The sequence below is a fragment of the Sphaeramia orbicularis genome, chromosome 11, assembly GCF_902148855.1.
Source record: "Sphaeramia orbicularis chromosome 11, fSphaOr1.1, whole genome shotgun sequence".
NCBI lineage: Eukaryota > Metazoa > Chordata > Actinopteri > Kurtiformes > Apogonidae > Sphaeramia > Sphaeramia orbicularis.
The window spans coordinates 13,607,814-13,633,649 of record NC_043967.1 but is presented as its reverse complement, the minus strand read 5'-3'; the positions used below and the strand labels follow the sequence as shown (position 1 = coordinate 13,633,649).

General features: G+C 37.2%; 1 protein-coding gene across 4 annotated transcripts in view; it reads right to left on the bottom strand.

The window, feature by feature from the left end:
• The window catches only part of snx13 (sorting nexin 13), a 48,098-nt gene extending 24,009 nt beyond the window's left edge, over positions 1 to 24,089 (bottom strand). For 2 of the 4 annotated variants that reach the window (XM_030147929.1, XM_030147930.1), the window contains exons 1-8: positions 17,199 to 17,431; positions 12,269 to 12,381; positions 12,065 to 12,167; positions 11,871 to 11,960; positions 2,447 to 2,568; positions 2,225 to 2,343; positions 887 to 991; positions 694 to 782 (exon numbers count right to left, since the gene is read on the bottom strand). In XM_030147929.1, the coding sequence (XP_030003789.1) occupies positions 694 to 782; positions 887 to 991; positions 2,225 to 2,343; positions 2,447 to 2,568; positions 11,871 to 11,960; positions 12,065 to 12,167; positions 12,269 to 12,381; positions 17,199 to 17,300 (843 nt within the window). In that variant the 5' untranslated portion in view covers positions 17,301 to 17,431. Of the gene's footprint in view, positions 1 to 693; positions 783 to 886; positions 992 to 2,224; positions 2,344 to 2,446; positions 2,569 to 11,870; positions 11,961 to 12,064; positions 12,168 to 12,268; positions 12,382 to 17,198; positions 17,432 to 23,582; positions 23,748 to 23,926 lie in introns of those variants that run through there. The other 2 variants (XM_030147932.1, XM_030147931.1) reach the window with 2 other exon arrangements.
• Between the last annotated feature and the right edge of the window lie 1,747 nt (positions 24,090 to 25,836).

The following is a 25,836-nucleotide window of genomic DNA, read 5'->3' as shown; positions in this document are numbered from 1 at the left end:
AAAAATAAAAATAGACAAATATGAATAGACACAATATTTACAGTATTAACATTATATGACAGTATGTATATCTATGAACAATATTAACAATACATATACATAATAATATCAAAAGTATGTAATACCTATGAAAACAGAACGTATATCTATGAACTCAAGTCTATATAAAGATAGTGTGTTAATATTTTGATAAATATGGAACAAATATTGCAGAACAGAAGATTATTGCACTACTTATTGCACATATTATCGCACATAGTTGTGGAAAAAATTATTAGACCACCCCTTGTTTTCTTCAATTTCTTGTTCATTTTAATACCAGGTATAACTAAAGGCATATTTATTTTGGACAAATATACTGATAATAACAAAAATAGCTCATAAGAGTTTAATTTCAGAGCTGATATCTAACCATTTTCCATGTTTTCTTAATAATAACCAAAAATTACTTCAGTTCTTACATCGATAGCTATGATTTTGTATTGACAAAAACAGTGCTTTTAGGCATTCCATGTTTTCTTTTCCGTCTGTTTTAGTCACATGATACACACGAGTTAGTACTTGATTGCATAACCATTATTTTTAATGAATTTTGATGGTCTAATAATTTTTTTCCACAACTGTATACATTACATAGACATTAACATAGTTTGTTACAGAGACTGAGGCAGCTTGTATGTTTCGTTCACTTACCCTTAGAAAGTATCTCATATTCTTATTGTGGAAATCTCCAGGAGGTAGTAACAGATACAAAAGCAACTCGCACAAGTCCCGAAGAAAACCTGGCACAAACAGAGCTTGAGTTCAGTTTTAACTAAACAAAACATTAAAAAGTAACACATTTTGTGCAAATGGGTGAAACATAAGGCTGCTGGGGAGAGTTTACCTTCTTCATCTTTGTGTGAGGTGCACACTACGTCTCGACAAACCTTCCTCTCCATCTCCACCTCTGCCTCGAAGAACGAGTCCACCAGCTCCTCTGTGATGTCCCCTGTGGACACACCACACGTCCTCAGGGTGGATTCATAACCAAAGTCACAATTCTCATCATCCGTCCCATGATTAACGTTAATGAACACGGTTTTAGGATCAAAAAGGTGAGTTACCACTAGGAGATGAACAAGGATTTAGGATTTTTAAAGGCCATTAGTGCTGTCACTAATCTTTCGACTGTTTTTTCAATTAGTCAACTAATTTAAACAACTAATCAAAAAAAAAAAAAAAAAATCAAGTGTTTGTTATTTTCTTGTGTCCATTTTATTTTGAACACAACTGAAGGGCCAAAACACAAAATGTCACCTGTACCAAGGCAAATGTAAACAATATAAATAACTTAAATATTACCAAACATGCCATACGTATCTTTCCCGCAGGTCTGTACTATGTGGTTGCCCATAGCAACTGATAGCTTGTAAGTTCAAAATGGCGCAGCCTCCCAGATATGTCACGTGATTTGACGTATGTCCTCATTCCTACTTTGTACACGCAGCACAGACCGCGAAAGTGAAAGTGAAACCTAAACTTAATGCTCATTTACCTGTTCCCTACTTCCTGAATCTTAGCAAACTTTCATTTGAGGGGCAGGATGTTTGAATGATGTAGGCACGGACTGGGAAGGGGGGGTGACACTTATAAGACGGGGTCTGTCTCTCTCTCTGAGGTGTGGCCATACAGCTGCAGGCGCTGCAGGCATGGATTTCCCTAGGTGCCGCAGCCAAAAATAAAAAGGCAGTCAATAGTAAAACGACGTGACGACTAAAAAAAAATTGCAGTCGATTACTATGTTGACTAATCGCAGCAGCACTAAAGGCCATCATAACTGCAATAGCTTGTAGTTGGAAAACGTTTAAAGCTGATAAGTGGCAGTTATCACCCACTCATCCTAAAAAAAAAAACTTAGATATTTGACTTAAATAGAAACTGTATAATTGCTGAAGAATGACAAATGAAACCTGGGTCACTGAGCATCAAAGTCTAAGTAATTAATCAATAAATTTGGAACAGAACATTAAATTAACTGTACCATATTCTCAGTGGGAGTGACTAATTATTTGGGCAAGTTTACTAATATTACCTGTAAGTACTACCAGTACTAATAGATTGTAAAACATCCCATTATCTTAAATTACTACAATACAGTTATTTTTATAAAAAGTAAGCCAACTAGGAGTTCTACCAGACATACCAGTGATCACTCAGGGCTGAAGTGCGTAAAGGTGCTTACTTTGCTTGTCCTCTCTTTCAGCGAGGCGATCCTGGGCTTTTCGAAAGACACGTAAATGGGTGGCAAAGTCGTCCACTAGGCGAGTGGTGAAGTAAGGCTGCCAGTCCACCTCTTTGGACCTAAATGCATACAGACACACGTCTAAATACAGCTGCAAAAAGCAACAAATACTGAATAGTTCTGGTTTGTCTAAAATCAGATGTATCAAAGAAAAAAGTGTACCGTGTGGAGAACTGGACGAGGGCGTTCTGCAGTGTTTGTCTGATCTCCAGTAAGAAGGACTCATCCTCACTCAGAGTGTAGTACCAATACTGGATGTAGTCTCTCAGAGCGAACTGGATAACCTTTAGTAACAGAGAAACACAGAGGGAAAGGTGAAAAGAGCTGGCAAGAAATGTCTTCAACTACATTTAGCTTTGTTATTTTTACAGCCCTGTAATAATCATATATAATTATCTCCCTATCTCTTTATTAAAACAGAACAGGACATAATAAAATAAAATACAATAAAATAGAACTGAACACAAAAAAATAAAAACAGAACAGAATAGAATAGAACAGAATAGAATTTTTTTTGCAGACAAAAGGCATGGCCTCTGTTCCCACAACAAAAACTTCAATAACAAACCCAACTAGAAAAGCACTCAGAGAGCGCAGACCTCCGCCAAGGCAGATCAGTGCCGCCCCCCCAATCACCACCAAAATTTAATCATTTGTTCCTTGTGCCAGTACCAACATTTCCTGAAATTTTCATCCAAATCCGTCCATAACTTTTTGAGTTATCTTGCACACAGACAGATAGACAGACAAACCAGTGCCGGCAAAAACATAACTTCCTTGGTGGAGGTAATAATAGTCCAAACAATAAGAAATGTTTGACAAGTTTTGGAATAAACCCTGAGTAAAACACCATAAGATTAGTGCAGTAAATCTCATTGTCTGCCCAAAAGAGTGTTACATGTTAAGTGCAAAGAGAGGTCATACTAAAAACTACCTTGTTCTGTAGGAAAAAAAAAAAGTTTTCTGATTTTTTTTTTTAAGGCTGTTCACATATTTCCTGTAGATTCCAGTTATATCTTCATACAAAGACTGAGAGACACGTGTATGGTCTTCATAACTGTCCAAACCAACAGGTTATCTGTGACTTTTGCTCAGTCCTATAGATCCAAGAACCCCTGGCTAAGTCAATCAGTTAACTAGAGTGTGTTAAACCCAAATGGATGCAGTGATATAATCAACCAAACACATAAATTCACCCTAGAAATTCTTTGTCACTCTTTCTTTTATCTCTTTACACCAGGGCTGTCAAACATATGGCCCCTGGGCCATAACCGGCCAGCCAAAGGGTCCAATCTGGCCCGTGGGATGAATTTGTGAAATGCAAAAACTATACTGTATTTTGTATTTGTGTTTATTTATTTAGTTACAGGACAGTGTGTATTGGCATTAGTTGCACAGAACAAGATGCGTGCACAAGATTTAGGAAAAAAAGCTAATTTCCGTCTGTTGTCCTGGACAAACGACCAACATAATAAAACATCACAAGGATTACGAAGTACTAATATACTGGAAGAAAACCGTTAGACATGACAGATATAGGAAAGTTTGCTCAGGCTGAACAGTTACAGCCAAGTACATAAAAAGGGACTTACATTCTAAAAGTACAATAACATTTCCTAGAATAAGAATAAGACATAAAAGAAAAAGGAGAGAAGAGAGAGGAGAGAGAGAGAAAAAAAGAGAACAATCAATAAATTAATAGATAAATAGCAAACCAGATGTACAAAAAAGTGCAAAAGTACAAACTAATGAGCTAAAAACTTCTGTAGAATTAACCAAAACAATTTATACAATACACGTGTACAGAGATAAGTACGATATTTGCTTTGTTTGACCGGACAGAAATCTTTACCATTGGCACTAGAATACATATTAGTATTGGCAGTGCTGGTTACTTAGAAGCCATTTTTTTGTTGCGATATAATAACAGTTGTAAACGGAGCAAGTTTTCAAATTGGTGGGTAGCCCATTCCACACTTTAACAGCCTTATACAAGAAGGCAGTCTGCGCAGAAGCAGAGCTGCATTTGGGGATAATGCCGTCACCATTTGATGTGGATCTGAGGGCCCTCGCTCTGAGCTCAGAGCATGACTGTACATCATTTTTCAAGAGGGGAGGGGCTGCATTACTAATTATTTTATGAATCAGACAAAGGTCAGTGAAAATTATTAAACTGTCAAAGCTTAATAGATAATATTTAGTCAGGATATTGCAGTGGTGATAATGTCTCGGTTTTTTATCCAATACTTTTACAGCCTGTCCATACAGAGATTTCAAAGAAGATATTAACAATCATTTTAGTTCAGGGGCCACATAAAGCCCTATTTTGGTCTCAAGTGGGTCGGACCAGTAAAATATTATAATAACCCAAAAATGACAACTCCAAATGTTTGTCTTTGTTTTTGTGTAAAAAAGCAAAATTACACAACTATCCTTTCACAAAAAATGTGAATAACCTGAACAAATATGAACAACCTGCAAGGTTTTATGAGAAGGGCAATTCTTTAACAATATTATATGCCTTCTACTAAATGTTTTGTACATTTATAGATGTGATCTATAAGTTGCAGCGCACGTGACAATGATAAGTGGAGGCATAATGTTGTTAAAATTGCACTTATTTTTCTAGTTGTTCACAGTTGTTCATGCTTTTCACATTTCTTAAAGGATACTTTACAGATGTAAACATTTTCATACAGTAATTTTTAATTTTTCATTGTCATTATTTTACTGGTTTGGCCCACTTGAGATCATATTGGGTTGAATGTGGCCCCTGAACTAAAATGAGTTTGACACCTCCACTTTAAACTGAAGAGATAAGAGTTTTTCATTGACATATCTGTGAATGTGGCTCATGTGAGGGATCAAAAAAGTAACAAAGAGAATGTGCCAGAACATTTCTCTCATCGTGCATGACTCAGGGTTAATCGCGAAGTCACATATAACTAGAGAAAAACCTCATGACACAAATGCTGCTGTAACAATTAGTGTGCAGTCCCAGGGAAGAAGGAGAACAGAGGCAGCACAGTGGAGCAGTCAGTGTCATCTGACCATCACAAAACTGCTGTGTCTGCACTTAACCACGCTGCTTTACTGACGACGATGTCTTCCAGTCCTGCTTGGAGCCGTAATATGTTGTAACCACAGGACGGTGTGGAAAGAAACACTGTGACCAGCCCATAAGAGTCACTGCATCTATCTTCCCTTTAAGCAATGCTGACACAACCTAACCATCATCTGTTAACAAACGTGCTAAGCTGAAAAGTCAGTAGTACACTCGCAGCCAATAGTCGCTTTCCACTGGACATCTGCGCAAAACTTTACAGATAGTTGTAGAAGTGCGTGATATCGGTTTTTCCATGCAATCACAAATGCGATGATTTATTTATTATCACAAGATGACACGAGAAGTCATTCCATAAGCATGGCGACGAATGTAAATATGGTGTTGATTTACATATATATTCATTATTATTATATATTACCCCTCTATTTTGTATTAAATTAAAAAATGATTGTTTCCTGGTGTGTCCACACATAACGCGATATGTTTCTTCTTCTTCGCTTGTTGTAACGTCCGTCAACATCCACTTTTTAATTCACATGACTCTAGTTGCGAAAAAAGGTCTTTTCATTACAGTTTTGTGTGATATACCATTTGCACTATGCCTGAAAAACCACCTCTTGCCAGCGCAAAAACTTTTAATCGAAAAACAAGACTTTTGGCGAAATTGTCATTTTTCCATTAGGTAAATTTTTATGCGCAAGTTATTTTTGCAAAATCTGGGGGTCAATGGACAAGAGACTAGTGAAAACACTACATTTCTGCTCTACAACAGAATGGGCTTTGGTTATAGAGATCAGATACCAACATGACTACAAAATAAAACTATTATGAAGAACTACATCATTATCTAATTAAGCTTTTACTGAATTTAGCTTTTTTCACATTTTTTTCCCAATGTTTTCGACAGATGACATTTTTATTCACAATGCGATTCATTTTCAGTCTTTGATTGTGAAGAAAAAGCAGAATACAAACTGACAACATCAAAACACGCATGAGTTATTTGGAAAACTGTGCGAGTATGTTCCCAGACAAAAGGCATCCTGCTCAAGACTAATCCACCGACACCACAGTAAACAAGCCTCCGGTGAACACAAGGTTTTAGGAGGTTGGAGACAGTTTGGCAAGTTTCTGGGTCGAGGCCTTGAGATGCTGATCCAGGTCTGCAGACAGTGACCCGACACCGGCCGCAGTCCAAAACCTCTGGAGCATTCGTATTAGTGTCCTGTAGGTAATCCTTTTTCTCTGATCAGATCACATCGCTAAGTGGACACTGGCCACTTCAGAGCTCAGTGCTCACAAATCCAAATTCTAGCGCTGCAGAACCAGTGAAACCTCCCTGGCACCCAGACACCATGTACCAGGGTGTCCACATGATGGTATTAATAGCACTGATAAGAAAGGGATGGGGGCAGCAGCACTCGTTTACAATTAAAGAACCAAAAACCAGCAGATAAACCACAACACATACACACCTACTGAACAATCAATGCACAATCTGTGCAGCTTTTGAGTTGAAACAAATAATCCACATTCTAGGAAAATGGGACACTTACATATAGAATAGAATAGAATAGAATAGAATAGAATAGAATAGAATAGAATAGAATAGAATAGAACAGAGGGTGTATCAAAAAAAAAAAAACATATTTTGAAAAATTACCCCCAGTTCTGTATTTGATAATTTTTGGAATTTTCTTTTATGGAAGTCGGTAGGTAGGGGATTCGTGGATATTTGTCCAAATTTACAGACCCAGGTTTTCATGCATGAGTGAGCAGGGGCAAATTGTGCAATCCAAGTTAAAACTGGTTTGTGCGAAGTAGTGGAATAGAAAAGCCTTTGTTGTCATTGTGTGTACATTAAAATTAGGAGTGCAACTCCAGTCAGTGCAACAATATTAATAAAACACCAGCACTGCAGAAATAAGAATAGAGCGAATATGAAATTACTATTGCTGGGTGATATGGAAAAAAAAATCATATCACGATAATTTTTTACATATCAGACAATATCGATATGTATCACGATATAAATCAAATCACAATTTTTTGTCGAGCTTAAATTTTCCGTTATTCATAAGGTTTGAAGACATCAGAGAAAGAAAGAAAGAAAGAAAGAAAGAAAGAAAGAAAGAAAGACATACATATATGGTAGTGGTACTTATGGAGAAGTCCCTCCCTTCAATCTCAGAATTGCCTCTCCCCCCGCCCCCCCCACCGTCTTTCAAGCTGTGCGTACCTCCGTGCCATAACTAGCATAAAGCGAAAGTGAAACAACAACCTTTGCCCATCCAACTTCCAGCTTTCATGTCTCTGTTGTACGCCGGAACCAAAAGAGTTCGCACCCTACTTTTCAGTAACCCGGTCACTCGAGTTCTCGGTCATATTTTCTCCTGAGGGAACACTCATTACCTCCCACTGTAGCCCAAACATTAGCATGTGTGCTGCGGCTGCTCTTACACCTTATACTGTGTGTGTCAACTTAACTTGATGGCTCTGGCGTGATTGGTTCGGTGCGACGCTACTTAATTATGATTGGCTGTTCTCACGTCTGTCAAAACATAGACGAATGAGTTCTATTGAAAATGGAATCGAGCATGTTTCATATTTCTATCGAGGAAAAGTTATATTGCGATATATATCGTTATTGTTTTATCGCCCAGCCCTAGAAATTACAAAAACTAAAAGTAAGATTAGAAAATAGAATATACATGTTACAATTTTACAAAGTAACATAAGAGTAGAGCTAAGTAAAACAAAAAATAAAATGGCCAAAATATGAATAGATGCAAATTTACAGTATTAACTTATTAAAAGGAGGACAATATGACACCCACCATTACTGCAAATATGTTAGTTAGCTCTTCAGAAGGGTTAGGTGCTGTCTGGGGTCTAGTACCCTTTCTTAGTTTGTTGAAGGCCTTGCTGTAGTGCTGGGTGATCTCACAATCCTCCATTAGTAATGATCTTAATTTGTCATATGATCTATTTTCAGTGGGATTGTACAGCTCATTAAAAAAGTAAACAGCACAGTCAAAAACATTTCCATTTATCTAACATTATTTTTAAATGAACTGTTTATCAGTGTAATTACAGTATTTTTAAGACCCTCATGGGTTTGTAACATTACAGTCAGTAGCATAGATCACTAGTGAGTTTATCACAATACTTTAGAATAGAATAGAATAAAATAAATATGTTAGTAGCACAGATCGCTAATGAGTTTAGCGCAATTCTTTAGAATAGAATAGAATAAGTCAGCAGCATAGATCACTAGTGAGTTTATCACAATACTTTAGAATAGAACAGAATAGAATAAATTAGTCAGTAGCATCGATTGCAAGTGAGTTTATCACAATAGTTTAGAATAGAACAGAACAGAATAGAACAGAATAGAATAAAATAAATGTTAGCATAGATCGCTGAGTTTATCACAATTCTTTAGAATAGAACAATAGAATAGAATTGAACAGAATAGAATAAAATAGAATAGTACAAGAAAATTTGACGTGCCATCCAATCTGTGCATCATATATAAAACATAGCACAAAAATACAAATAAAAGCAGCTAAAATAAATAGATTGTGGGTAAAATAGGTAAAAAAAAAACAAAACAAACAAACAAAAAAAACCATGCAGAAACCCATCGCTGACACACAAGCATACATTCTGTTATTGCACTGATGTCTTTAAAACATATTGCACATGAGATGTGTTTTTCTGTATTGAGTGCAGTGACATATGTTTGGTAGAAACTTGTCCTCGTCTTTATAGCATTGTCTTTCATCTGTTCCCACTGAAGTGTCCTGGTTTAGTTCCAATTCACCTGCAGAATTTGTGTCATATGTTGTTATGCTGCTGTTGAAGAAATAATAATACAGAATTACTGTAAGTCTGTGAGCTGTGGGTCTGCCTTCTGAACCCTGATGTGCAGTGAGTCTGATATTCACAGGTGCTTTAGAGTTAAGCTGGTGTGAAAACATTTTTGACTCATTATAAAACTCCAATGGGACAAATTAGTCTGCTACAGTCTGGGTAGTGATGGAAACTCTGCAGCTGTGTGGACACTAAAATGTGGACTCGTGCTGAAAATGATGCCAAAAATGCAGATTTGTCTAGTAGATAAAAACAACAAAAAACCATCACACACAACCTAAGCCTGAGAAAACTATTGGAAAACCTGCTATGGTTTGTTTTTGACTTGCCTGCCTTTTATAAGAGGTGAGAAAAGTGTGATTCAGTTTGTGGATCATATTCAAAAGATGACCATGTGATCTTTTGACCAGATCTCCCAAAACTACTTAGGAGCATAAACAGAGGAAGAAAGTGTTGCATTTTTTTCAATAATAATAATAAAGTTTTATGTCAAAACAGCTTGTCAACTATTATCAATGCCTGGTATAGATTGATTAACTATAACAGTCTATATCAATTATACCTTACCCCAGAAAAATTACATTCATTCAAATCTAATCTATTAGAAATGTGCTTCAGATGTGATACTGAAGTTGGTTCCTTTCTACACTGTACCTGGCTGTGTACGAAAATTAAGCCTTTCTGGCATGATATCTGCTCCACTTTAACCAGGATCACAGGGGTTAATGTTCCAGTGGACCCTGAACTTTGTTTACTGGGGAACTTTATAAGTATTAGCAGTTCTCTAAACAATGCACAACTCAAACTTATGGAAGTTGCTCTATGTGTGGCCAAGAAGTCCACTGTGGTGTCATGGAAATCTGATTGCCCTCTTCTTATTGATAGGTGGTCTTTTGAGATGAACAGTTGCATCCCCCTGGAAAAAAATCACTTATTGTCTCAGAAAATGATATAACACCTTTTTGAAAATTTGGCAGCCATATTTAGATCATATTGGTACATCTGTTACACCAAGTACTTCATGTAGTCGTTGGTACTGACCTTGCACACTGACTGTTTTTCATTTCTTTTTTTTCCCCCTTTTTTCATTTTTGTTGGGTAAGGCTTTCTGTTTTGTCTCTATACTGTTGGTATATTGATATGTTTGTACATATTGCATATATAAAGCTGAAAATGAAATATTTCAAATAATAATGATAATTTTTAAAATGTCTTTCAACCATTATTACTACTAGATCTGTATATATAAATTTGGAACAGACAGAACACATATGAACTAAAGCAGAGGTCACGTTAACCAAAAATATTCCGTCATTGATGGATTTTTTTTTTAAATGACGGAAAATTCTGAAGGCCGTCCGTCATTTTGACAGATTAAAATACTGAGGGTAATCTACCAAAGAAAGTTTTCACACAACACTGTGAACAGAACCTGCTTGCAAGATTGCTGGTCTGTCTCTCTCTTAACAAGGCATCAAACATTCCATAACAGCACCCTACCTGTATAGAACCCAACAGCACCACTGTTCACAACTATACTGAATACAACACCGGTACTTCAGGCAAATGACTGACTGTTAGTTCACCTGTAGTAGACCCCCTGTCCAGTTGATGGTGAATGTGCATATTAATCAGTCAGTGTCAAGTCTTGTCTCGTTGTTTTGCTGACTTTAGCCAAAATTAGATGCTACTTTTCTTGCGCAAACTGTGAAGACAGCCGAGTCTCCTTAGTTATTTTAAAAAGCCCAGTAAATGTGATGGCATTGATAAACACGGTGAAAAAAGAGGTGAAGGATGACGGACAAGCAAAAAATACTCCAGTTCTGATGGCATTTGGTGTGCTATATGTTCGCATTTTCTACCTTTCATGTGTTATTTGATGGCATGTCAATTTGTGCCAAGATCTCTGGTTCACATAACCCGAACCCTAACCCTCAGTGCATGGTATGTGACACTGCGTGAACATACACAAGGAAAGCTTGTAATGTCTACAGATAACACACCAATTAAAAGTGGCATATATAATTATGTGAGTAGTGATATCACATTGGTTTATCAGCCAGCAGCAGCTACAACTGCTGCATCATTGAGATGTTTTTGAACATTAAATACTACTAAATATATCTCATTATCACTAAAAAATAAAAATTTGAAATGGATAATAATATGTTATGATGGAATTTTTACGACCCTGTCTGTCAAAATGACGGACAATAAAAATGTCTAGCGCAACCTCTGAACTAAAGCTAAAAAAAAAAAAAAAAAAAAAAAAAAAAGTAAAGAAATCATTAGACCTGAGGAAACTAAGTCAGATTATTTTACATAAATATGGCTTAAGAGCTGCATCTAACCCATATACTGGCGAGGAAAACACTATCAATCAGTTATTGAGTTTTTAGTGGCTTGTTTTTTTCACTTGTCAAACCACCCAAAGGAAAAAAGTGGTAGAGCTTAAGTTACTAAAATCATTATAACTGCAGAGTCATGTGTGATATCTTTTTTAATCTCTATGAAACTTGATAATTGTGTCTTTCCCCACGTCGACTGTCAGTGATGTGAGCATGCAGCTATGAGGGTTCGACACAGGTGCCAAATGCACAAGAAGTTGCACCAGATAACATCAAGACATGTGCACACACACACCTGCTGTAGTGGTTCATCTATGAAACTGGAGCCCGTGAGTCTCCTGTCAATCTTTATCGGCTTCATTTCCAGCTTCATCTCATCCAATGTCTATCAGACACAGACAGAAACACAAAGACAGGCGTTAACAAAGGAGTTTAATGATTAAGGCCTTCATTAGTGTGTGTTCTGCAGATCCAGAGGTGTACGTTTACCTTCGGGATACCAATTTGTGTGGGTGGCAAGTAAGACTGTTCGCACTTCTCCAGGTGTTTTTCTGAGTTGATCTTTCCATAAAGCAGAGTAACCGCAAAGCCCCTGGAAAACAGAAGTGAGATCAACACAACAGCTGCTGTGAAAGACACATGTAGTAAAAACAACAACAACACGGTATGTGGTCTAAAGGTCTGTCCTCTCACCCTCCAATGAAGCAGAAGATATAAAAGGCCAGGTAGAATATGGCGAATGGTCCAAAGGTGATGAGGAACAGCACGACTCCAAGACCCCCCCATCCCCAGATGGACAGACTGGCCTGAAACAAACACCAGAGGAATTCAAAACCACAAATAATCAGACAGATTCACAAACTATGACAGGAATTTTGAAATAAATGAAGATTTGACATTCAACTTTTATATCGTGACAATTATTAACTCATAAGGACCCAGTGTTACTTTTGTGGCAGTTGCCAAATTAATTTTTCTCTCTATTTAATCTTTCATAAGTGATCTATCACCATTTGTTATAATATTATCCTCTGAATTTAGCATTTTTACCAGTGGAAATCATCTATTTTCTTGTTTAACTGACTGATCATGTAGATGGTCATAAAACCTCACAGTAAATTCAAAAATTATTATATCAAAACAGAAAAAAAAATCCAAGATAAAGTGTCTTTTTCAGTCCAATCTATCATTAACTGAGCATAAACCCTGTGTGTCCATCCACTGTCATTGATCCAACTCCATGGGTTTTACTGGTGAATCAATGTTGTAGATGATGACGGTGTTTCCACAGTAACAACGGAGCCTCTGAACATCCAAATGGGTCATATGTGACAACCATGAAAAGATGAATAACTGTATTTTACACCAATTATTGACATGTATTGATAGGATAAGTGGATCAGCAGTTTAGACCAGTAGATGCTTTTGGTCGACGGTGTGTGTTTGAGTCTTTATGAGTTAATGAGCTGACATGAGCATTTTTAATCTTCTTAACACTTTCACAAAGCAGCCCTGCTCCTTTAACCAGTCTGATGATGAGGAGCAGAGTACCTTCCTCTTATTAAATCAACAGAACCTAATCAAACTATTGAAACCTGCTGTCAGGTTTCTAAATGTACAGCAAATTTAAGACGAGTTTAAAGAAAATCTGCAAAAGAAATTGTGAACTTCACCACCTTTCCATCCACTGCTGTAATGGAATTATTAGGAGGTCATCATTTGCATCCTCATGGTTTAAAATATCACCAGGTGAAAGTGGAATTTCATTCAGTAACATACAACCTGAGCTGTTGATTGAGGAGATGATAGACATAACCAGAGGTCTATGACCCACAATTTGTCCAAATATCTGATGCTATCTTTAGCTGGACATTGATATTTCTCAGTGTTTCAAACTCATCCTGATTTCTTCTTAGAATTTATTGTTTTCTCAGTAAACCTTGGAGAAACATTTGTTTCTGCAGCTTCTCCAACACCTTGATAAATGGTGGCTTTTGTTTCAGTTTCTTGAATTAATTCAAAGGAAAGTTGTTTCCTCTTTGGTCATCATCATTTATCTGCATAATCTGTTTCTGCCTTCACTGATACACCTAAACTTTTCCACATCTCACAAAAGTAAAGGTGTTCTTTTTAATGTTTCTAGTTTTTTTTTTGTTGCTGTTAATCTTCAATTTGCAAGTAGACTGAAAATGCACATGGAAAAGTCTAGATGGAAACACACTGACAAACTGACTGACAGATTTGTTAATATGCAGACCTTAGATTAGACACCAACTACAGTACATCCCAATGTTTCAAAGCACAGGTTAAAGTTTGTTCACATTAATATTTGCTTGAAACTCTTCTTCTGACTGTGAAGCACTTTGCCCCAGTGTGAGCTGTGTAAAAATGAGCGTTCCCCCACTGAGATCAGAAAGTCCCAAAACATAAATCTGTTTAAGATCGACCCTTAGAATGGAAACAGAATACTAAATCAGATGATCAGACAGCTTTTACGTCATTCCTGGAGAAAAAAAAACAAAACATTGTTCTACACTTCAGATGTCCAGACAGGAAAAGATTATTTAAAAAGACACACACTGTGTGGTGTGTGTGTATTGTTAGAGAGTATCATGCAAAGTCTGTGCATGTGTGTCTTACGGTTTTCCTGTTATTGTCAGTGCAGGAAACGGAGGTCTCGTTTCCAGTTCGTAACTCTGTGTCCCAGTTTTCCACATGGATCACTATCACAGTCCCAAGATTTTTCTGGTCTATTTCACAGATTAAACACAAACACTGCTACAGATGCAATTACTGCACTTTTAAATCATGACAAAATATCTGAGTTGAATTTGATAACCAGGATTTAGGAGAACCAGGTCAAACTGGTCGGACGTCAGTGGGAATGTAGGTCTGTACATTGAAAGTCTGGTCATTCAAGTGTCCTAAAGCAAAGCCTCTGAAGTTGGACAATAAACATTCAAAAAGAGAACATTTTTATTCCTGATATAAACAGATAATGTAGTGTTTTGTTCAACCATGGGCACTAAAGGCATGACTGGATTATTACTGACATGAGGAGCTAAACATGGCACTCAGAATACATAAATGCTGGTACTGTTCTGCCAGAATCAGTTGCGTACTTTGCTAACTTTGTTCCACATTCTTCCAGTAAAATGTACAAACGTATTGGGCTGTTTTTCTGCAAACAGCACTGGAGAAAAAATAAAAGAACACTGGTTTTACAAATATGTGCTTGAGTAAAATAAATACCTCTGATTATTACAACAACTACTGAAAACTTTCATCCAAAAGCCAAATAAAAATACAGAGCATTTATTAGAAATATGCAATGTTTTCCTCAAATATGCAAAGAAAACATGGTCATTATTTATATAATTTTTCTATATAATAATAATAATAATAATACTTCAATTTAGGAAGATTTGAGGAATACATATTTGGCAGACTAACACTGATTTTTAAAGTCTTGTGTGTTCTCCACCAGTCTGTCATATTGCTGTTGACACATAATACAAAAACAAAAATATACTTTTGGTTTGATTTTTTTGTGTCTATCCATCTTCCTCTTGATTACATTCTGAGGATTTCACTGGTGTACAGGTCTGCACATTAGGAGTGATTTTCCAGAGCTGTATACCCATGTGTAGCCACCCCTGCAGGTGTGCACAAGACAAATGAAGCCAGGCCATGTCCATGAAACGCTGAGCACAGTGGTAGAAAATATGCAGTGTCATGAGTTAATGTGCAAAATGCAGTTATCTACACAATGGTGATGATATGTGGAAAAACTCCCATAGAGTTGCATCCACTTTATCAGTCTCAGAGAAAGCCACTGCCTGGCATCATGATGATCAGCGGCGATGATCTTCGGCTGCCCTACATTCATACTCGAGTTCCTCAGATAAGCGGCTCCACTGACTGAGCCAGATAGGGATGCAGAGAGCTTCCTCAGGACACTGACACATTGTTCACTCGGACACGGTCGCCTATGGACAATTGGATGACACTCATGAACCTGGCTGCCAACTGTGTCACATTTGGAAACATGGAGCAGCCAACACACCATGTACAGTATCACAGCTACACACAGGCAGACAACAAAGAATTAGGCTACAGACATATGGCTGGTTCAGCAGGAATCTGCCAAACAGTTTTCTAGTATACAATTAAAATAATAAACCTGATAAATCACTAAACACTGGTTGCTCCTGAAACCTACAGCAGAGGACAATGATTGAGAATATCACAACAAATAATCACCATCTAATTAAAATTTCTTGATTTAAAATAGAAATTCAGTTTTAATAATGTAGGGCTAGGTGATATAGCCAAAAAATGGAATCCTAGCTTATTTCAGTCCATTTTAGGTGATTTCTTCATATTTACATGAACACATCACAGCAAAAGCATCACTCAAAAGTTATCTTTGGTAAAACTACTTACTATATCTACAGTATAACTGGAGAAACATATTCGCAACAAACATAACAAGAAAACAGGCCAAATTTTGCATTTTTGCTGAGCAATATAAAATATGTTTCCCCCAGCCCTACTAAGCTTAATATGTTCTTTTGTTTTGCCTGCCAATGTGAGACATAAAACATAAACCCATGCAGTACAATGGAACAGGTGTTCCTGCCTTATGGCAAAAGAGAAAATGTTTTAGACTATTAGTTATTACTCTAATTTTTTCTGAGCATGAAATGAAATTGCTTCATTTCACATAAATTTCCTTTTTATGGCAGAAATGAAAAAGAAAAGGCTAAGGACAGAAAAAAGAGCACATGAAACCTGACTTACATGCAACTGGTTACTTATCTGTTACCTCCCCCATGCTCCATCATATTATGACCCAGATCTATTTAACTATATTACTTCAGTTACTTTTGGCCACTTTGTTCAGACAAGTTCAGCCATATCCGTTTTTGAAAATCCCCATCAAAGAGCAAAAAGACAGTGACACAAAAGACAAATGCATGTACCGACAGGAAGTGTCTGGACTGTAGAATGTGTTCAAACTGGCTTGACCAGACCTCTTCTAAGTCATAACTAGTTTAGACAAAGTCACTAATCGCAGGGTTAGGACACAGAGACGGTAAAAAGCCAAAGAAGAGTACTGTTATAGCAGCGCTAGAATCAGAGGAAATACACGTGGATGCTTTTCACAGAATACTTTATATTCTACACACTTTGGCCATCTTAAATCAACTGCGATGTGTGAAACTCTGTCCATCTGACAGCAATTCTCAGGCACAATAGTCGCCATTTACGACACAAGTAAACTCAACTCAGGCATGCAAGTCTCACTTAAAAGCATGACCTACAGTAACATTTCTACTGTTTGACTTTCACCCACACAATAACCACAAAAGAAGGCAGCGCTCAACTGTAAGCAGAACCTTTCAACAGTGCACTGCAGCCAGCACTGACATACATACATTACCACAATGCCTTCACCACACAGGTCAAACTCATTAACATCAACATCACTGAACCTGTTTTAATACATTCACTTTGTCACTTCTCTAGGCTGCTATCCCAACAAACTACTATTGTCTGAAACAATGGTCAAACCTTGCATAACTACATCACCAAACATTTGAAATAAACAGAACTGTACCTTTTGCTTTCCAGAAAAAAACTGCATAAAAGGTTTTCTACAAGAGTTTGATATTTTTTTCGTACAGGTTTCACGCAAGTTTGACCATCCTCCAAAATGCATTCATTTCCTGAGAAAGTAGTTCAAATGGGAAATCTAAGTCCAGTCTGACGTCAATGGTGCCAATGAACAGCCGTGGATGTGGAGGCTATCAGTAGGGCTGTGTGATGAGGCGATGAGGCTGTGGAGGCTTGGCTCTGGAGGAGAGATGATAACCGACACTCTTGAGTCATTAGAGCTTACACAGGGCTTTAAACATGAACCATCTGTTCCAGTGATTAACACCCAGGCCCATCGGGAACACACAGAAACATCTAAGCAATGTCTTACGCAATGGACATGAAATGGACATGCACAGATGTGAATGTAACAATAGTTAAAAGTCGTTCAACAAAGTATGTGCATATACAAGTATATGATTGTTATCACCAAACACGTAATAAAAACCCTCTTTTTCAGTCTTATATACAATAGATATTTATTGATTAAAAAAAAAACAAAACTTTCTACTCTGGAAAATTAAAAGCAGATACATGTATGAGAATATTATTTTCCTACTTAGCTAACTTTCTGCAGGATGATGACTATCCCGCAGGTAAAACGACCGGTAACAACTCAACCTGTACGTATTCTCTAAACCACGGGTGTCAAACTCATTTTAGTTCAGGGGTCATATCCCCCCAATATGATCTGAAGTGTGCTGGACCAGTAAATTAATAACATAATAATATATAAATAATGCCAACTCCAAACATTTCAGTATGTTTTATAGTGAAAAAAGTAAAAGTACATTATGGAAATGTCTACATCTATAAACTGTCCTTTTAAAAATGTGAGTAACATGAACAACCATGAAAAAACTGAAATTTATTAAGAAAAATGAGTGCAATTTTAACTATATTCTGCCTCTGCTTTTCATTTGCAAGTGGTGCATTACAATTTACAGATCACAATGAATCTGTAAATACACAAAATATTTCAGTAAATGGCAGAATATTAGTAAAACTGCACTTATTTCTCTCAGGACATTTCTAGTTTTTCATATTTTTTGTGAAAGGCTAGTTTGTAAATTTACACATTTTCATGTAACTTCACTTTTTTTACACGAAAACAGAGGAAAAATTTGGAATTGTCATTATTTGCAGGTTTTTATGATAGTATTTTCCTGATCTAACCCACTTGAGACTAAAGTAGGGCTTTACATGGCTCCTAAAGTAAAAGGGTTGACTGATAATATCTTGAGTATAATTTTTGCATTTCTCAAATTCATCCTACGGGCTGGATTAGACCATTTGGTGGGCCGGTTTTGGCCCCCAGGCCGTATTTTTGACACCTGTGCTCTAAACATTTAAGAGCGCTGCCACATGAGCACGTTTTCTGAGGAGCACTCCACTCTTAGATGTCCTTGAGGCCAGGCGTATTCAGATGTGAACACAACCTCTTATCAGAGTCGTGGTGATTATCGCTTCCCAGATTTCCTGGCACAAATGGAAACCAAACACATATTCTCTGCAGCACAGACTTAAGACTCATGCATAGAAAGACCTGCTCAAAGGCGGATATTTCTGTTTTAGTGACTCATCCACAAGTTCACAATCCAGAGCTTCAGCACTGACCGGTGGGACCAGTGGGTGAGAGGTCAACTCAGCCCATTAAAGCTCTCCTATGGGAACCCATGGTTAATGCCTGAGACACAGTGAGAGTGGGACTGATCATGCTAGCCTAATCCATTAAAACCAGCAGAACACCAGGAGCTAAAACTAGGAGAGCTAAACTAAGACTAAGAAAAGATTAATCTTCTAATACAGCACATGTACACGTTGAAAAGTTTCATCCTATTGACACTTTGGCTGAAATCCAATTTAGCAACATGTCTACCTTATTCTGTCAGCTGATGTAGGACTGGATAATTTCACGCTCTTTTTACAGATGATCTTCATTTGTTGTATGACGTGTTTTTCAGAAGGATCAAAAAGAAACTGACCTATATTTTATAGGAGCTGAGAAAAATAGCGATTCTGATTATGGATCATGGTTCTATGGTTGTTTTGGCTTTTTATTTTTATTTTATTTAACCTTTACTTACCCAGGCAAGCAATTAAGAACAGATTCTCATTTACAAATGCAGCCTGGCTGATCATGGGTGGGCAACCTGTGGCTCCGGGGCCACATTTGGCTCTTGGGCTCTTTTCAAGTGGCAGTGGAAGTGAATAACACTTATTTGTTACACATTTTGCTACTAATGTTGCAACCATAAAGTCATTCAGGTGTTAGGCATAGGGGTGTAAGAAAATATTGGTTCAGTAATATATCACGATATTTCATTTCAAAATACTGTATCGATATTAAAAGGTACTGTATCAATATTTTTAGGTATTTATTCAAATGCTGATATTGTGGAGGTTAATTTTTGTTTTTCTTTTTTGTTTATATTTTATTTATTATTATTTAACAATCTTTTATTAAACAATGTTAGTTCCTTTGTTGGGATTGCACAAAAATAATGTTACGATGTTAGTTATGAACTAATAGAATATGGACATTTGAACAGGATCTTAAACTGTAATGTCTGTAAAACATAATTTAAGTTTTAACAGGAAAATTTTGTGATATAACATTAGATCCTGTTGTGATCAAATAAAAATGTGTTTAGTATTTGTGTATATTTCTGGTGTAATTCAATTCTTCAAGGAAATAATCATTTTAAAAAAGAAACAAACAAAAAGTTGCCTTTTAAACAGTATCATGATATATCGTGATATATCTTATTGTGATCCTAGTATTGTGATTTATATCGTATTGCCAGATTCTTGCCAATACACACCCCTAGTTATGCAGTTGTAAAAATGTAGACTACAGTCCAAATGAATAAAAAAAATAGAAGTAGTAGTAGTAATAAGAGTAGATAATTTTTATTTTATGACACTGAAGGTATTAATCTATTTACTCTATTGCAAAAAAAGCCTTCACATACCAGTCAACACAATAATGACAAATGTCCCCATTTTCTTTAGTGTACTTCTGTAATTTCTTGGTAGTTGTGTAAATGCACAGAAACTTTGGTTTATTCTCGACATTCCGCACAAACTAAAACTAAAGAACTTTTTAAACAGTCACCACTTTGAGGTAAAACACATAAGGATATCTTTTGGCTCCAGATAGTTTTGTTTCCATTTCTGTCCTAAAATGACTCTTTAAATAACAAAGGTTGGCGACCTATGAGCTATATCATGCATCCCTAAACCAAAAGGGGTCCTCCTTCAACTATCACAGTGATGCAGATGCTATCAAAACCTTGCAGTTTAAGCTACTTCAAATATCTGTGTTGTACAATCCCCTACTACCCTCCAGCTAAAATTATCTGAACCAATTTACTGTGAGTTGGAATAACAGGTACAGCAGCGGAGGAAACAACCGAGACCACACCAATCCACTTTTGAACACAGTGGTGACAACAACCAACAAATGAGCCCAGGGTTATATAAGCTAAAAATATGACCTAGATAATGAGGTACCTGCACATATGGTAAACACACTTATGATTAGAGCTGCGCAATATATCGTTTAAGCATCGTCATCACAATGTACATGTGCACAATTGTCACATCGCAGGTCCTGCAATGTAGGAGGCAAATGAACTCAACGTGGTCTCATCTAATTTCAACCTGGGTACCTGACACACACTGCGTATAGCGATCCACCAATTACAATTGTTCTTAATCAGTTTGCCGAAGCAGACCACACCCCTAAACACGGAGTGAGTCGCTGGCAACAACATTGAAAAATGAACAAACAAGAGAAAATTACCGAAAACGAAGACTTGGTGTCAAAAAGAAAAGCAATGTCAGTTATCTGGAATTATTTTGGCTATAAGAAGGATGATATTGAAACATGTTTTCTGTGTCGACAGTGTCTTGCACCTGTTGCCACAACGAGAGGAAACACAACTGATTTGACCATTTATGTCGGCACCACACAGATATTATATCCTCCTGAGGATTTTTTCATATCGCAATATATATTGCAGAGTTAAAAAAAAATAGCAATGTCAATTTTTTTCCAATATCGTTCAGCCCTGCTTATGATATGACCAGGACAGTATATGGCATCTACAGATTTGAAGCATAGGTAAAAATGCAACACCTGGATTATGTGACAGGTTGAATTCATGTCTATACATTTTCAATGGGTATACAGTGGAAATAAAATGACAGAGTGAAAACGGACTTCTCCTTTTATGGTAAAAATATTATAATTGTTGGACCTACTATCACTAAAGGTTATCTGAACAGAACGAGCTGTATCATCACGGATAATAGAGATTGTCTGTGATGTTGTTAGCAGTGCACAGTGAATGTCAATGTATCTATGACCTGGTAGTCAATATGTAATATAGAACCAGGTGACACATTAGAAGAAAAACTTGAATAGAGTTTAGAAACTGAATAGTGATGCATCATAGTTTAATCAGTGTCAGATTTGTGGAACTTGCAGTCAGGAGATCTTCCACTACTAGAAACCTATGGGAGATTTCGGCCAACGGTGCTTTCAAACCCACCATCGAAACACCAAGTCAGTCTCAGTCTTTTAGAATAACTGTGTTAATCCTTCTACGAGACTTTCCTAGACAATGCAAAGGTGCACTGAAGGTGTCCTGCATGGCTGAGCATTATTTCCGTCCTTATTCTTCAGTCTAATTTGGTGTGTCCGGCTCCCTTGAGCTGCTATCTTCCCCGTTACTCTGGGGAGGGTGAAGTCATCCACATGCCTTCTCCTACAACTCCCCAGTTACTCAGTTTCATCTTCGGGAGAAAAGTTACTGCAGTAGGGCGTAGGTCATGTTTTGTGTCCAAGCTATTAGTAATCACCAGCAAATGTGGGCACTATCACAGGAATGCATAACCAAGCCAGGGGTGTTTGACCTGACACCACTGTTGAAGTGTAACCTATAAGTTTATCTGACACAGCGACAACTCTGGATGATTTAAAGAAGTCCATGTGTACTAGATGACAAGCAGGTCTGATGTGAGTGTGAGCATGTTGGCCTTAATGTCTGCCGAGCTTTGATTAAGACACTGTAATGAGATTGTGCCAGAGAATGAAATGCAAAGAGATAACGGTCTTCCTGTGGATGAACCCACATCTCCCTATAACAGAGCAGATCAGTGTAGCTCTCTGGGTAAGCAATTCAGACACACACACACACACACACACACACACACAAAACAGTGAACTATACCTGATTCTTCTATTCACTGAGTAATGGAGCTACAAAACACAAATGCAACAAATGAAATACCATTCAACATTTGAGTTAAATGATAAAATACTCAGATATTCAATGCTCACCTAAAATAAACAGTATATTTAAGAGGTTCAAAAACCTTAATGATACAGTCAGAGGTTAAAGCCAGTAACTCACTCTCATTAGAGGGAAAAACTGAACACTGAAAACAAAGTGCTACATCTACCAGCATCTAAGATATAACTTAAAAAGGTAAATCCACTCAAGAAGATGCTATAAAGCTGGAGCAAAGACTCAATTCACCGGATGATCAAACTCATTCATTTACACATTTAGTCATCTGCCAGTGTCACTCTAGTGTATAGTTAAACACCGGGCTACACAGGCATCATTTGTACACTCTGTGAGGCCTGTAGAATAATACAGTGGCAGGCTAAAGCCTTATTACTGGCTAAACCTGTACTTAAACTGCTGGAGTGATGCCGACATGTGGCTGGGTCACCTGCCGCTCAGGTGAGGTGGACTGTACAGACTGTGTACTGATCAGCATATGGTATAGCCAACAGTTTATCTTTATGAACAGACAAAATCCATCCATCAAGTAAGGAAATGAGTGCATATTGAGAAACTGCATCACGTGGCAACTGTAGCAAATTCACAATGTCATCACAAGCTGTCAGAGTAAATGGTCACAAAGCCAAGACGGAAACCATATAAACAAATGGCCCTGCAACAATGTACAAAAGACACCCTGTTAATAATTTAAGGCAAGCCTGTGTGTGTCCAGTTGTGTGTGACTGAACACAGGAGGAAGCTTTTCAGACTGACAACTGGATACCACTGGAAACATACCCGTAACATCTTCGAAGTAAAAGTAAATTCTGCAGGAATCTTATCATCTTACACTTATCTATCTGTAACGCTATGTGTATCTAAACACACAGCGTTTCATGTTAGCTAACTAAATGGAAGGAGTTTAGTGATCAGTAGTCCACAAACACAGTTAATTCACCCTGTTGATGCTAAACATAGAACTTTCCCTTTTCCTTCATGTTTTATTTACTCTGTTTAACCGTCCACACGGCTGCCGCCCATCTCACCTGTGTTTGTTGTGGTGTAGAAAATCGCCGTTGAGGGTCGTTACTCATAATCTAAACGCATACTATCGACATTGCCTGTGTGCAGCTAATTTCGGCACGATGTTGACAGTGCGGATATCCTCAGCTCATCTTATTAGCATAGCGTTAACGGTGTAATCCCGGGCTGACTGCCACTTATAGCAGGTAGGGTTTCTGAAAACACCAAGGCTCGTCCTGTCAGCCTGTATGTTTACCTGCGGGGCAGGCGCTAGGGCGCTAGTTGCTATAAGCTAACTAGCCGTGTCCACCACTGGAAAACAAACTACTGTGACACACACGCATGGATTTCAGCGGCGCTAACTTACCTCTGCAAACATCGTCTAAAAGGCTGTGCGTGCGGTGGCTCCGGCTAACCCCACCACATTGTAACATGCGATCAGGAGGCTTTTTTTTCGGTTAAAAGTGGTCGTATTTCCAATCTCCGTACTCTCTTCGGTGCGTCGCCATGATTGCAAGATTTACGTCTAGGGTGCCCCGTTTCCTGACGTCGAGATGTGATTGGCTGAAAAGTGATGACGCAAAAACACACCCGTGACTGATTGACGGTCAAATGCAACGATAATCACAATTGCCTTGGCCTAAATATAGTAATTTATACCATATGTACGAATAATATAATATAATATAATATAATATAATATAATATAATATAATATAATATAATATAATAACATAACATAATATAATACGACCTAAAATAATATCATATAATTCAGTGTTAATTATTTATCAGTAATGAAATAATTCACTTGTTTTTTTGGGTTTTTAATATTTGGCAAATCCCCATGTAGCCAAGTACTGATGTGACATATGGTTCATTTTTGCATGGATATATATTATTTCCAACTGTAAGGTGTCGTTGTTAATTTTCACCTAATGTGTAACTCCAGTGGCACATGATTTGATTCTAACATACTACTGCTTTACTAATATAACATATAACCTCCTTCTTAACATATTCCTTAATTATATGTTTTCTTTCAACATTATTGCAAAGGTGCCAAAAAAAGAGCATTAAAATTAAACAGCACAAGAAAACCAAAGGGCAATCTGATCACATGGTTAACCAGTGGCTAGTGATCATGTATAATTCATTGCCCTAGTAGCACTTCATTAACCTGAGCTATACCTTACACTGGCTGGCAAAGAAAGCGGGGAGTACAACAAAAAAGCAACACAAAGACTCCCAGAGTGGCAGACAAAGATTGTCGTCTGTGCTTTCCTGGGTCATGATACTGTACGTGTCTGCAGGTGGACAGAGCAGCAGCTGAGTCACACAGCAGGCCAAGGCAAAGCAAGATCATTTTGTTCACATCCAGTAGAAAACACTGCCCTCACCAGGCTGGATAGTCTTTAGATGCACACAAAACAGATCTCCCCTGGCTTCTCATGTTTCTTGCATGTATATTTATCTCTGTTTTCCAGTTGTCTCACTTTTTTTTTTTACTTACTAAAACACTGTCACAGTCATGACAGTAGATTTATAACCACACTTAAAATAATAATAATAATAGTGATAAATCTATATTATTATATATCATCTATAGTCCTTGGCTTACTTTTTTACAATTGGTTTTTGCAGTTATTTATGTGGAAATCTCAAGGATACATTTAAGTTCCTTCCTGTGTATGGGAAGCAAGATAACAATGGTTAGGCTATGTTGAAGAACCTGTCTTGCAGGTGAACACATCTGTATGACTTTTTACAACAAGAATGAAAAGTACGAGGAAACATGATTAATCTCAGTCTAAGTTTCTTCATACATCTTAACTGCAGTTTCTCTTGAGGAGTCTTCAACTAATAGCTGGAAGTTACAGTTTATATTATTTAGATTTTCAGAGCTAATTGTCCTAACATGTAGTGTTGCATCTGTACCGCTAGAGGGCCCTATCACTTCACCATAAAATCCAACGAAGACCAAGTGGAAGGAGAAGTATCAGTGGAATGTCTCAAATAAATCACTTTTTGCATGCCAGTCATAGTTCTATAAACTCCCAGACCATTTGTAGAAGAGTATCAAAACACAGTAATCATAAAATACATGAAATGCCAGGATAAACCTGAAAGTCACCATGGAATGGAAACATAAAGATGAAAAGGTCTGCAAGTTAATTGTGAACTGAGTAGGTATGAAGAAGACAAAGGCTTAAATAGAGAGAAGAAACAATTATAGTAGGTCATCATGGATCATTTAAGCACAAGAGAGAAAGGAGA